Source organism: Mycteria americana, chromosome 4 (assembly GCF_035582795.1).
Source record: "Mycteria americana isolate JAX WOST 10 ecotype Jacksonville Zoo and Gardens chromosome 4, USCA_MyAme_1.0, whole genome shotgun sequence".
NCBI lineage: Eukaryota > Metazoa > Chordata > Aves > Ciconiiformes > Ciconiidae > Mycteria > Mycteria americana.
In genome coordinates, this window is record NC_134368.1 from 54908077 (window position 1) to 54922658 (window position 14582).

Sequence of the window (14582 nt, forward strand, 5' to 3'; positions counted from 1 at the left end):
GAGGTACCACTGTCTACAGACCTGTTAAACCAACATTAAACAGCATTATTTAAAACCAAGATATAATTCATCCTGATGGTTACTTCACTGTGATTGTGGAGTGGGGATCTGTGATCACTTCTCTATCATTTAAAAAAATGATAGCAAAACAAACTGAAAAACCATGAAAGGGTTTGCCACTTGAGAAAGTTAGTATTTAGATGCAAAAGCTTAGTGCTCAGATTACCGTGACGTCTAGGAGGGACAGGAAGCAAAATGGAAGAATATATCTAAGAAGGATTATTTGTTGGCATGGAGGTTAGTGGGGGTTTAGACTAGACATTAGTCATTCTCATGGTCATCCAGGATAATGCTTTCATTTTACGGCACTTTATTTTCCTTGTTTTCCTTCTCCTGGCTTCAGGATCTTTCTTTGTAGATGTGCCTTTCTGTAAAGGAGCTCAGGTGAAGCAAAGCATGGAGAGAGACACACCCTAACACATTTGGAAAAAAACAACAGTACCATGCTGCTTTTGAGCACACAGTCCCCGTTCTCAGGTAGAGATTCATAACAGAGGCCGTCACATCACAGTTTTGAGTGGTCCTAGTGCTACAGAGGAAAATATTTCTCAGGAGAAGTGCTTCAAAGAGACATAAAAGCCCTGGAGGCCACCTGCCTGTCCTTGTGGTGGAAGGTGCTTTGTACATGCTGGTGAATTTCAGTGTAAAAAGAGGAATAAGCTGAGAAAATCAACTGAATTTGATGAAGATACACCAGTCTGATGGTGACCTTCAGGCTCTCAACTGTTTTGATTAATTCCCTGATGCAGTCAGTAAGTTTCTCAGCAGACTATAATAACCTTATTTCTGATACCACTGTTTTTCTGCAGTTGTCCCAAGCTGTGCTCAGTTCATCAGGGATGGGAAGCTGGCCATAAGCAGACTGCAACAGAATAGGCTGCAGCAGAGAAGCAGCCAAATTTAAATAGCCTGAAATCCCTTGCATTCAGGGCACTTGAACATAGCTCCTTAGGAGAGCTTTCAAAACCCAAAGGGCTTCTAATCCCTAGACAGAGCCAGGGCTGCATGACCAACATGTACTTGTTACAGCACAGCAGCAAATGCAAGAGGAGTAGGCTTTTCACCATCCCAAACTGTGCATTTCACACCTGAAATCAGTAGGAACTTGTTGCCAAACTGGAAAGCTTTTGTGGGTTTCTTCCTACATGTTACATTTTGGGGAAGGGACTGCTGAAAATCTTTCGGCTCCGAAGCCAAGCAGACGTAGAAGTCAAAAGACCTTGTTGAAACTCAGCTCTGAGTGGGAGAAGAGTTCTTACATGTTCCATGGTCATCTGCAGGGTAAGATACCTGAATGTGAGAGGCAAAAGATCTGCCCATCTTTTTAGCTAGCAGCCAGGAATTTAAGGCATGAAAGGAACAAGAGAATGGAGTGAGAAGAGTTTTTCTTTTTAGAAGATAAGAAAGGGCCTGATTGAAAGTATCTTATTCCTACCTCTTTTAATTTCACTTGATTTAATGTATTTGACACTAAACTGCAATGATTTTACACTAGTTTTAACCCTGGGCATTAGTGGAAAGCAAAACCCTAGGCTACATCCCTACTTCACACTCTTGGAAAGTGTAAATTTGAATGCCAGCCTGTTTGTCCTAAGTTTTCTAAAAACCAAACTACATCTCTAAATAGCCACCTGTGATGCTTTGATGGTGCTTCAGATTTCTGATTCCAGTTCAGCAGCTCCCACCTGTCTTGTTTTAACTAAGCCTACAACCAGGTCTAGGGATGTAAGCTGGTTTTGTTTATGGCAAGTTCTACAGAAGCTGTTCATGATCACATCCCTGATGAGTGATGGGCACAGAAGATTGCATTGGAGTATGACTGCCTTATACATTTGTTGAAAAAAGGAATGACCTACAGTTGTATGTATTATGAGGAAGGTATTGAGTTGCCTATATTTAACATCTTCAGGTACTTTCAAATGTGTAATTAAACCTTTCCTTTTTTTTGTGCTAGTTGTAAAATGCTTTTGTTTTTGCACTCCTTGCTGAGGAAAGATCTCTGCTGAAACTGTAGATAGCTTGTAGAAAGAGCTATGGAAATGATACACAGAGCAAACTATTTCACTCTGTTGCCTCATGAGCTTGAAGTCTGAAAATCCTTGACAGGAGTATTAATAGTTGAATATTCCCCATTCAGTGGTAACAACGTGTTGTGGTTTAACCCCAGCCGGCCACTAAGCCCCACACAGCCGCTTGCTCACTCCCCCCCAGTGGGATGGGGGAGAGAATCAGAAGAGTAAAAGTGAGAAAACTTGTGGGTTGAGATAAAGACAGTTTAGTAGGGAAAACAAAAGCTGTGCAGGCAAGCAAAGCAAGGAATTCATTCACTGCTTCCCATGGGCAGGCAGGTGTTCAGCCACCTCCAGGAAAGCAGGGCTCCATCACGCGTAATGGCTACTTGGGAAGACAAATGCCATCACTCCGAATATCCCCCCCTTCCTTCTTCTTCCCCCAGCTTTATATGCTGAGCATGACATGATATGGTATGGGATAGCCCTTTGGTCAGTTTGGGTCAGCTGTTCCAGCTGTGCCCCCTCCCAGCTTCTTGTGCACCTGGCAGAGCATGGGAAGCTGAAAAGTCCTTGATTTAGTATAAGCACTACTTAGCAACAACAAAAACATCCCTGTGTTATCAACGCTGTTTTCAGCACAAGTCCAAACCATAGCCCCATACTAGCTACTCTAAAGAAAATTAACTCTATCCCAGCCAAAACTAGCACACAAGGTAATACAGACAAGAAATGCTGATTGAAAGAGAATTTACTTAATCTCTAATCCTGTGACCCAGGGAGCAAACATCTGTTGATACTAATTTGTTGTACACAGGCTGCATTTTAAAGTATCATAATTATGAAAAACAAACAGTGCATTTTTTTCTTAATTTAAGCACCTACTGCATCTTAAGGTACAGCTATGAGTACACAGATATACAATGCATCTTGAGTGAACTAATCCATTTAGTTCTAATTTTGCCAAACAAATGTTAGTAAAAACAGTATGGGACTTCGACATCCAGCTGTGTCATGAATCCAATTAATATCTTGATGCTGGGCACAAGGGTTGCAAGCCCATTGTTTGTATATGTTTTGTAACTAGTTTTCTGGTTTGACTTGAAGAAGAGGTGAGCTAATCAACAATCCAGTCGGTTTCAGTAGAATACATGGGTACTGAGCAAAGATCAAGCTGTATGAGTTTTGTATTTCATAGGTGTTATAGCCTGATATGGTGAATGATTGACTTTCATGTGTATCACCTTAATATTAATACACCTCTTTTGCAAGGAATATGCAAGGAGTGGAAGGGCTATGATGTTCAAAAAGCTAACACTTCTCTAAATGAGCTGTTCTTATGTGCAAAGCCCCACTTTTCCCAGAGCTAACAAGTTTCAGCTTTTTCCTAGTTTGCTAGGGACAAGCTTGCATCTCTCTTGTTACAACGGGGAAAACTAAAGCGTGTCTGCCAGTTGATGCCAGTGCCTGTCCATTTGCAGGGCTTTCCTACCAGAGCTGGCACAGGAGAGGAGGGGTGTGCAGCCGGGAGGCATGACATGCACACTTGTGCTCAGGGCGCTGGCTGGTCCCGTGCACCCAGGAGCATGGACTGGACTTCTTTGGTCCTCCTAAGGGCATGGGCTGGTTGAACAGCCCTGCTTTTCCTCCAGCCTTTCACTGCTTAAGGACCTTTCAAGCCTGTTCTCGCCTCAGTTGTTGCTTGCCATCCAAGCCCTGAAGTGTAGCTACTTGTTCCCATCACCTCTGCCTGTTTGCCCACTCCATCTCTCTGTAGGGAGCTGAAAAGGATACAGTTTTCTGTCAGCTCCACAATATATCAGTCCTGATGATGGAGGTTTGGGGAAGATTTTAATTAGAGTCAAAGCAGCAGTTCAGGAGCCAATCAAAATAATAATAGTAATGCCAATTGTTTCTAAAGACTTAACAGTAAATCAAGAATTTCAAGCCTGCTCTTCAGCTACTCTGTTGGAGACAGCTGTTTGTAAATGACCCTTTAGTAAGATTTCTTACAGGGAAGCAAAAGGAAAGTGAGAAACTGCCCGTTGAAGCTTTTCATGCTGATCTGATTTTTGTCTTTGAGGCTTAAAATATTCACAAGCACTGAAAGCTGATATTTATGAGCAGAGCTGGGGGGGGGGGTGGTGTCACTTAAACAGCTCCTAGCCCATCACCAACATCTCTAGCTGTACTCCACCAGCTCCATGGAGATTCACTACTCTGATATTTTTAGAAGTAATCACCTCCATATATTTCAGCATTGTTCATTCTAAAACACATTCTTGCCTTTTACTTTGTTTATAGTTTTTTTTTAAATAGAAATGAACTATTTTTCCTTGTTTTCGAAGTAGTGCTTATGCAGTTCAGTGACAGAAGGTGCTGTTGAACTTGAAAGAACATCACTTTCCATTAAATCTTTGTTAAATTGTATGCCCATGTTCTGCTCTGCCTGGAGTACTGTAAATCCCACTCATTTTTATGGGGTTCAGTGGATGTAGATATGTGCCAAGTAGAGAGACAAAGAAAGCACAAAGTTGTAACCAAGGATTTGACCTGCCTAATGCAATAGGAGAAAAGCTGTACTCCGCAATCTGAAAAGCACAACATATATCTTTGGCAGCAGCAGAACTTGAACATCCACACCTTTGATCTAATGCTACTGAGGCCCAATAAGCCTCAAATACGGTGACCGTTTCAGAGGCTTCTACAGAAAACTGCTCTTTAGTGAACACCCGGCTCAAATAACTTTCTCAAGTTTTGATGGGTAGAAATAATTTAAAGCCTTCATTCCACGTCTTGCAATCCAGCCTAGAACTGTTTCTTTTTCCCCCTCCTTATATTTATAGCCAATTTTCTAAACAACATGCCCTTGCGAAGTTCTGGCAAGTTGAGCATGGACACCAGAAAAGAAGATGGTGAGAGCACGGCACCTGCCCCTCCGCAGAAGAAGCTGTCCTGTCAGTGCCACCACCACTGTCCCGAGGACTCAGTCAACAGTACCTGCAGGTTTGTGGGATGTATATTTGGTGGTGAAACATGGGAAAACCTATTTGTGGTAGCTCAGCAGTCCCAAGTTGGGTGTTGCAGTTTTTGTTTAAGCTGTAATATGTAAATGAGTTGTTTATACATTGTGTCTAAAAATCAGAGGTAATTTTTACCTAGATATCAGCTACACATTTATATTTTTACGTTAGGGTGTTTACATCTTTACAGTTTTAGATAATACTTGTATTGATTGTTTCCATATGAAATATTCTGAAGGTAGGAGTTTGTTTTGAAAGGTGCATGCAGTTAATGGGAGAAGACTTAATGGAGATGTATTGAAATGTCAGTAAATGCTTATAAATTTATAATCACTCTCTATAGAACACCATTTATAAGAACGCTGCTCTTGGTGTGTGTCTTTGCAATAGCTGAGCTATCTTTTGTGGGTCCTCAAGGCTTTGGTTTTTTTCTTGCTTCCGTGCTAAAAGGAGAGTGATCTTTTTCTTGAAGTGAAGTGTTGAGTATTTTCTTATACTAGCTATAGTCTTCTGTTTGGTTTTGTGTTTAGAGTACTACAAACTTCTCATTTGGGTTGAAGTCTCCTGCCTCAGATCCTTCTGCCTCCCTGGGGGAGAGGCACGTCCAGCTGTGCACAGTCCCCTTGAAGGCTCAGCCTTGGTCCGTGTTGCACTGACACTGCCTGAAGCAGCAGAGGTGACTGAGGGTACCTGTGATGGGACCAAGCTGCTGTTCCCCCACCCAAAAGCAGCTCTTGCTGGACATATACTATTGCTATTGAATGAGGGTGGTGGTCAAACACCTCTGTCTTGGCTTGAGGTGCACGTACAGTTTGCTTCAGCTGCAGCAAAGTAGGGCTGAGCTCTTCATGTTCCACATGAGGAATTTAAACTTTTCTGCTTACTTAGAGCAGGTAAGATACTGGAGATGTTCACCATCAGCTGTAGCCTAGTGGAGTAGTGAGAAGCATCAAAGCAGGGCACGGACGTGAGCCCAGCTGGAATGCCGGTTGGGTATGCAGTGCTGTTTGAGGTGAGACAGTCTAACATTGTGTCAGCTCCTCAAGGCAGCGCATTAAAAAGATAGATGGGGAAAGCCTAAGGTTGCTGAAGATATAGATTGCTTTGTTGGATTTTTGAGTGGTGTTTTGTAGCCTGACTTAACTCTGCTCAGCCTGCAGTTTCACGCTGAAGCGTATCAAAGTTTTGATGGCAGCTGTAAACACCATTTCCCCTTTCTATCCTCTTCCTTCAAACCCATCCTCTAGCCAGGAGTTAGACCTAACTGCTCTCACATGGCAGTCAGTTTAAAAAGCTGTAAAACCCCACTCTGATAGCCATTTGCAGATCCCCCGCAGTGTGAATCAGCTGTTTCCTGTTCCCGCCCAGCAAGAGCCACTGCTTTCACACATGCTGTCTCACGCATGCCGGAACGGGGAAGTTGCAGGTGGCTTAAATCCATGAATTAGGAAGCACAAAGGGATCCATGTTACGGAACCCATTGAACAAGGTTTATACCCCAGCTAGGTAGGCCTGCTGTTGCACATTGCTTTGTAGGCAGCATTGACATTAAGTATTTTTCATGTTACCAGGAACTATGAGTAAGTATCCTATTAAAATAGACTTGTGCATTTTCCCTCAGTGCGATGTTTTAAGGAAACTCTCTTCGGAGTCCTCCTTACAGTGTCAAATACCAAACTTGTTTTTAGGTGTTAATGCCCAAGGATAGGCAGTTAAGTGATAATAAACCACAAAATTATAACCTCTTTTTCTTCATAATCTTTGCACATTTCAGGCTTGAATATTTTACTTGAGTGACAAAATTGTTTTTTTCCAATTTAGACTTCAAAATAATAATTGAAACTGGAATTTATCCATCAAATATTAATCACTTTTCTGTCTGGGAAAATGGAAGCAGTCAAAAGACTTGCATTACAGCTACTCCTCTTTCCTATCCTGTGCTGTCACCTGAGCAGTATCCACCTTGCCACTTGCCCAGTGAGCAACAGTGGAGAGTTGCTGAAGGGTTTGGAGTAATATAAAACAAAAAATTTAACTTTTATTAAATACCCTGCCTTCATGGCTTTTCAGCAATAATCCTTTTCAGGATGGTGATCATCGCTGTGGCTCCCCCTCCCTTGGTGTGAGAGCTGCAGTGAGGTACCAAGGACACAACACCCTGTGTTTTCCCTACATCTGCTTTTAACTGTTAGTCTGTAATAATTTGCTTCTTAAATTCCCTACTACGTAGCTGGAATTACAGCTGGAAAGTGAAATGGGATGTTACAGAGAGAAGAGGGTCTGAAGTTTACCGTTGGGAAAGAGTAGTTATTAGGTCTCCGGTTAGCTGGCTGGGTTGAGACCAAGTTTCAAAATATTTGACCAAGACCAACCGAGTTAGCAGGGATTATTCATTTCCCCTGTGTTTTGGGATCATCCTACTAGTCAGGCAGTAACTTTTATATTTCATCCTAGCCCGAACGAGTGTTGGCACAGTTTTAAAGCACTCAGGAATTCTCATTGAACCTCACTGTAAAGGAAGTTTCCCCATATTGAAGTTCAAGCAGTATTGATCGCAGTGTGTTTGTCTGAAGAATAAATGAACTGCTCCAGATTAAGTTATTGCATTAATTATCTGCTTCCCTCAGATGTAGCCACTAAAAGCCCTTTACATTTTATATTTAAAAAAAAAAAAAAATCAAACCTCTTGTCAGCTCTATCAGTCTGTTAAGCTTTGGGCTGTGCTTGGACCTGCAAAGCTTGGATCTGCCAGCCCCGTAGGGACAAGCCAGCACGTGCTGGGGCACCCAAGGGCATGGCAAAGCCCTGACACCCAGGAAATTCACTGAGCACATCCATAGCCCAGGCTTAGGCTCTGGAGAGCATCAGGCACTGTCCCTACCGGGGCTCTCACCAAAGCAGGGAAGCCCTTTTTGTGCCCAGGAGCAAGGAGGGCTCTGAAAGTTCAATGGGAAAGCGTTTCCAGCTGTGTTTAAATTAAAACTCTCAGAATAAAATAGCTAGTCCTATTGCAATCACCATTAAAAATATCTCATAAAAAGCAGTCTGCCATCCCACCTGAAGATTTTGGTCTGCTACCACAGGTATTTATCTATTAAAGTATAGATCCTGCCTGTAGTACCAGTAGTCTGCACATTTATATAAAAATGTGGACATCTGGTGGCCATTTAAAATCCTGTCCATAATTGTATTTTTAGAAATTTAAAAGTCAATATTCTTTAACCACATCTGTATCAAATCCTCTAACAGCCTGCTATGTTCCTATACAGAATTTCCCTTTCTTTATACTTCCGCAGCTTAAGTCCAATAATACTTTAGGGAGCTAAGGATAACACTGCAGCTTAAAATGAAGATTGGTTTCTATATCAACAGAAGAGCAGTAGCTCTAGTTAGAGTGTGCTTTAAAAAAATGGGGCAATCCACAAGCACAACAAGTTTTGGAAGACCCATTACAGGGTCATCTCATCAAGAGAGGGTTAGGGCCAGGGAGCAGTGAAAGGGGGCCAAGCCAGGAGCTGAGGGTGATGCTGGGCCCAGCCATATCCTCGCCCACCAGGACCCCATTTCCCCAAGGGTACCCAAACACAACGGGCAGAGATGGCTCCCTCAGTGGTCCTTCACATGGCTAGTAGTGACCTGGATCCAGGCAGGAGATGGGGCTGGAGATAAGCACTCCTGTACTATCACTCAGGGAGGGGTTTAATGCTCAGACCTGAGCTTAAATGGAGCCCCTGGGCAGGGTGTGTGTATGGGTGGGGGGTCCCAGGTGGGGCCACTCTGAGCAATTGAAGCTCATTAGTGCACTCAGGGCCCTGACAATTAAGATCTTTGCAGAAGGTTTGCAATCCTCTGCTTGTAAAGGGTGTGTTAACCTGCAGCGTGTTGAAACTTTATTCTTCTTTCTGAACATCTGTGCAATTCATAAAAGGCTTTCAGTAAAGAAGCTCAAAGCTGCTTTGAACACAACCAGGACCTTGTTTTACTGTTCCATTTCAAGTTTTGTGTGTACAAAGTGAATGCACGGGCAGTTGTGTCTAATCATAATTAATTGCATATTTTAAAAAGTAGTGTTAGATTTAATTGGCTTTGAGTGTAATGGGATTGCAGTAAAGGCAGAGGCTGATTAGGTGCCTTGTTGTACTCTATTTTCCATTCACAAATAAATGCTGACAGTTTTAAAGATCGGGCTGATAGAGTTTAATTTCTTATGTGTTGCCTACTGGTCTTAATTGTGTTTCTGCCCAACTGTGCCTTGAGGTAGCTTTGGTTATCTAAAGCAATAAAATAATTAAGTTGCCTTTTCAGTGTTACCAGAGGTGATAATTCACTTGAGTGATGTTATTTTCATTCTCCTGTTCTCCAGATGATAGGATTGAATTTTCTTTGTAATTTGATATGTAGAAGGAAAACAACTTCAACAGTGGGCCAAATTAGGCAATTTTTTGTTTAAGCAGCTTTAATTTTTAGGGTAAAGTTGAACATTTTCTGATAAAGGAACTATGGTGAGATCTTACAGGTTAGCTTTTCAATTTTTTTAATGTTTATTTTTATTTTTTAATGTAATCCTTATACAGGGCTGTACCGGAGACAGTTAAGTACCCTTTGATGATTAAAACAAAAAACCAAAGGTCAACCAAAGAGACAAATTCTTGCAAGCTCCAGTCTTTCCTTGCCCCCTCTTCCAGGGCTGTATGTCTCATAAGTGGCTCAGCAGGTGACTTCGCCGCAAGTGTTTAAACTAAAACACAAAGTCCCTCTCCCATGCTTTTCAACTGTGCCCCAGAAATTCCTCGTTCTTAGTTTTGTTTGGGGCTTGCCCATTAAGTATTTAATATAAACCTTAAGCTAAATAGTAATGCAAGTCCAGTCTCCCTGTATTGAGACCTGTTGTATTACTCTCAGTTTTTTAGAGTGTGGGAGTACTTTGGTGTCACTGTGCAGAAAGTGCTGGAACACCTAAGACTTCTCTTGCATATTGTATTTACTTATACCAAAAAAAATTTCAAACCAGCAAATATCCATGTTAAGTCTATCCTAGCACTGAAGAAGAAACTACATCATACAAATTCAGCTGCAGTGTAATCTTAAGGTCAAGTAAAATAAAACATTTGGTCTGTGTTTAAATTTTGGAGACAGAAGAAAAGAATAAAAGAAAAAGGGAAAAGGAATAGAGGAAGATGAGTAGCTTTATTTTGACTATTTGCTTCTTGATTGTTCTCGCATCTACTGAGATGGATTTTGCACATAAGTGAAAGGTGCTAGAGAGCCCTGGTGAAAATGCAGAGGTACCCATGCTTGGTGTTATTGCCATGCCCCAAGTTGTTCTATCAGGTCTATAGACCTGTCAAATCTCATATCGTTAGCCTGGACAGTTTCTAAGGCTCTCCCTCACAGATTGGCATAATGGCTTGTTTTCTGCATTGTGACCCCACGTGTCAGGAAGAACTGTTTGATCTAATTTGTGATTTGGTAGAACAATGCAAGACACGTTTGGTGGGCTGGGTCATGTCTCAGTCCTGGGAGAATAGTATGGGCAGGTAGTGTAGGAAAAATATTGATTGATAGACCTATATATGATACATGAAAAGGTGCTCTGCTAGGATGCATTGGGTACCCTCCTTTCTCTCTGTGTTGTAGGGTCATTGTTGAGCACCCAGAGAGCCAAAGGTACCATACGCAGCAGAGCATGCGTGGTAGGACCAGCATCACCATCTTGGAGACTAGTGTGGCCAGAAATAGTGGCCCACTGTGAGCCACCTTCTTTGCTTTGGTACACCTGTATGCCTCTCCTTGCCTTCAGAGTGGCTGTGCAAGCATCTGAAGGTGCATCTGGCTCAACAACTGTGTAATGCTCTTCTCACTTGGTTTCATGTTACTTCCCTGATGCACAGCTGCTAACTATATTATTTTTTTCTGAAAAATTAGGCTGTGTTGAACACATTTACAGTGACTCTTTGTTTTATGGATGGTGTCCAAAGACAGTGTTTTGCTAAATTTGGCCTTCATCATCTTCCTTAAGTGAAGGATGCTGCAAAATACGTGAATTAGATGCAAATTGGGAGCCAGCCAATTTTTGAATTAGATTATTTCAGCCAGTCTTTACAGAAGAATATGAACTTCCCAGTTTGTGTGCATAATATAATCTAACATTTTTTAATTATTTTTAAAGACAGTGCAGAAACTTGTCATGTTGCGTTGGATGGAAATAAAAAGATGCTGTAGCTCTTTCTGATACCAAAACCAGGAGTATAAAGAGGAGGAGTGGACAAAAATAATAATACTCATATGGATTCAATTGCAAATAAAATTAAAGATAAGGAATCTTTTTATCAAGTTATTTAACCCATCTGTTTGTGATAGGCACTGAACGAGGGAAAGATGTTGCTTTTCCAAGTTATATATTACCGTCCCTGGCTGTGTCACACACACAGAGAGCAGGACAGGACATCTTCAGCAGTCAAGTTTTGGTAGCTGAGGTATAGCATCTTCTCTGAGAAGTGGCTGTTGGCCAGTGAGGACATCTGTGTGAGCAGCTGCGAAGCTGTTGGCCTCTGTTCCTCTCTTCTGACATTTAGTAAAGGTCTCAGTTAAGATCTCCTCTTTCTTTCTGGTAATCTGTAATTGTAGCAGCACCTTCTACATCAGTGTCTGTCAGTGCTTCCGCTATTAACTCCCTCTATTTTCCTGGCATTTAACTTGGCTGTAAAAATTCACTCTTGGCAAATATGTGACATACCAAATCTGTGCTTATTAGTGATCCCATCCAAAATGTATTTTATCACTCTCCTGCACCGTACTCTAATAAGGTGATGCTTTAGTGGAGGAGGTTATTGGATGTGTACCTGGATGTATTCGGTAACATCAGGTTCAGTTACTTCTTTACACACCGTTTGCAGGATCATATTACACAGAATTCAAGTTACAGAGTTTAAGAAAATACTAATTCTATACTACACATTTTTGCTAGGAAGTGGTGAATGGGGTTTTTGTATCGCTTTGCATTTATCAGCGATGTACGTATGTTTCTATTTGTGCAGTCACCAAAACAAACATAAAATTGAGATGATGCAGACTTATCTGACTTGTTATAATAGTAAGAACAGTTTCATTTCTACCATAGGCAGGTATGAGGTAGGGTAATCAATAAAACAGCAGGGGTATGCCCTGCCCTTTACTTACGATGTCCGTCTGACATCCTGTGAACCAGGAAAAGAGGTCGGGGGCAGGAGGGGGGAAGCAGGTAAAAGATACTTCTTTCTTTTCAGAAGAGTCACTTTTACCTCTCGCCCAAACACCTGAGAAATTTTCAATAAGATAGTGAGTTCTTACATTGCATGAAAATTCCTTATTATTTTCTTAGAGGTAGAAGACGACGTACCAATGTTTATTCTGCCCAGCGCTGCTATTTTTAATTGTCTCGCACTTTTCTTTCATTACTGTTGTCTGTAAAGAACATGATTTATCCTTATTGTTGGAGCTTTATAACTTTTCCCTCTTGCTCTATCCAATCTGATTTTGTTTGTCTTTTTAAATTTGGAGTAAAATTTTCAGAGGGACTAAAGTGCTTGAGGAGCCTGAATTTAATTTTCAGAAATGAGCTAAGAATCAGAGTCCCATGGCAAGTCAGAAAAAAAAAAGAAAACTGCTGACTTTCCTGATTCTTTTTTCCCTTTTGCAAACAATTTGACTTTTCTTTCCCCTGCTTTCCTTTGGTGAACTGAGCATTTTGGTTTTTGCTGGGGACTGTTAGCTGTGGAGTTCATTTTTGTGTTTCACTTGATTGCAATTTATTGTTTTGTTGCTCTGTCCCCTGGGTTAAACTTACTCATTACTTTGAATCAAAGGCACCATGCAAACAAATAAAATCTAATCTAATATTCTACTCTAATGGATCCTTACAGTCTCTCTTCTTGGCAATCCTATTGTTCCTATCTTTTAAGCTTAAGCAATGAGATCAAGGTGGTTGTTGCCCAGAAGGGTTGCCGTCTCCTTTGCCTTACTCGTATGCACAATGTCAAAGAAGGGTAGAAGTCATTGCTTGCTTCTCCGAGAAAGTAATTTGTAACGTGTAACTGGTTACTTTTCAAATCCAGAAGTCAATAACCCGTGATAGATTATTATTTGAAGTAATAAGCTTACTGTGGCTAGACCCTGCACCACTAATATAAAAATATGCCACAGCAAACGTTTGACATGATCCTATCCAGCATCTCTCTGTCGTGTAGCTAATACTTACAAATTGTGTTTCTCTCTTATATGTGTAACTGTGCCTCTTGTTTCCTACATCTTCATTGCCTTTGCTGTTGTTGCTCTGTTAGACTCTCCTTTCGTTCGAGTAAGGAGCAAATCATCCGAAATCTTGCTGTGTTTAAATTTTCTAATCCTTTTTTCTTTTTATTTCCTTGTTTTAACCGAGTTTGTTTCTTCTCTTCTGAAAAATACTCATTGCACATAATAACCAGTGTTATTTTCCTGGGGAAATAACAGAATATTTTATTTTTATGTGACTTAAATGTCTTATATTAAAGAGTTTTTTCTTTATTTTTGGATCCTCTTCCTGCAAATCAGTCAATTTGTGTTTCTTACACGTTACGCATCTCCCTCAGAGTGCTGAGAAATTAATGTACGGCAGTCTTAGTAAAATGCAGCCACCCTGTTCGTGCCCTCCTCCCCCTCTTTCCATAGCATTCAGGCATTTGACCTTCATCGAGGAAGAACATTTATCACCAGCACCATCTAGCCATCTGTTAGTATACTCGTCCTCCCTGGTGCACGTTCTTGTAAACGGAAGCGTTATGGATCACTTTAGGCTTATAACCCAAGTAAACAGTTAGGGAGGGTGTTGATGATAACTCAAGGACTCATACACAAGAGTGTTGCAGTTTGTAATATGGTTAAAACAGGAATCACAAATCACTCTTAATAATATTTTATGTTTAGTATCTCAAAAATGTTTCTTTCTTCAGGTCTCCACCATGGTGCAAATATCCATGCCTTGTTCCCACACGCAAGGCAGACCTGCTGTAGCATCGATGCTTGCATTTATATAGGTCTCCAAAGTCTTAACACGCTAATGGCCATAGGCAGAGAACTGAGATGTTTGTTAGTGGGGTTCATAGCTGTGAAATGTTGGAAAGGTAAGTGTGTCAGCTCCAAGGCAGAGCCTCCTTTGTGTGTGCAAGAGCTGGTCCGCAGCGCTGTCGGCTGTTGGACTGCATTGCGAGAGGTTGCCTTGGGTGCCTGAGTCTTCCAGCCTGCCTTACGTCAATTTGTTAATGGCAGATTTGCCTTGCAAAGAACAGAGTTTAAGACTATATTCAGCGGCACATTTTCCACTTCAAAGCCTTTTCCTGATTCAGTCTTTCCAATCCTCAGCACTGATGGCTACTGCTTCACCATAATAGAAGAAGATGAGTCCGGTGGACATGTAGTCACCAAGGGATGTCTTGGATTAGAGGGCTCGGACTTCCAGTGTCGGGTAAGGAAGCAT

The 14582-nt window shown here is 41.4% G+C and overlaps 1 protein-coding gene across 10 annotated transcripts in view; it reads left to right on the forward strand.

The window, feature by feature from the left end:
- BMPR1B (bone morphogenetic protein receptor type 1B) overlaps positions 1-14582 on the forward strand; it is a 295110-nt gene that overhangs the window by 258628 nt on the left and 21900 nt on the right. For all 10 annotated transcript variants that reach the window (XM_075500595.1, XM_075500594.1, XM_075500597.1 and 7 more), the window contains 2 exons: positions 4916-5075; positions 14468-14570. In XM_075500595.1, coding sequence (XP_075356710.1) covers positions 4933-5075; positions 14468-14570 — 246 coding nt within the window. In that variant the 5' untranslated portion in view covers positions 4916-4932. The remainder of the gene's footprint in view (positions 1-4915; positions 5076-14467; positions 14571-14582) is intronic.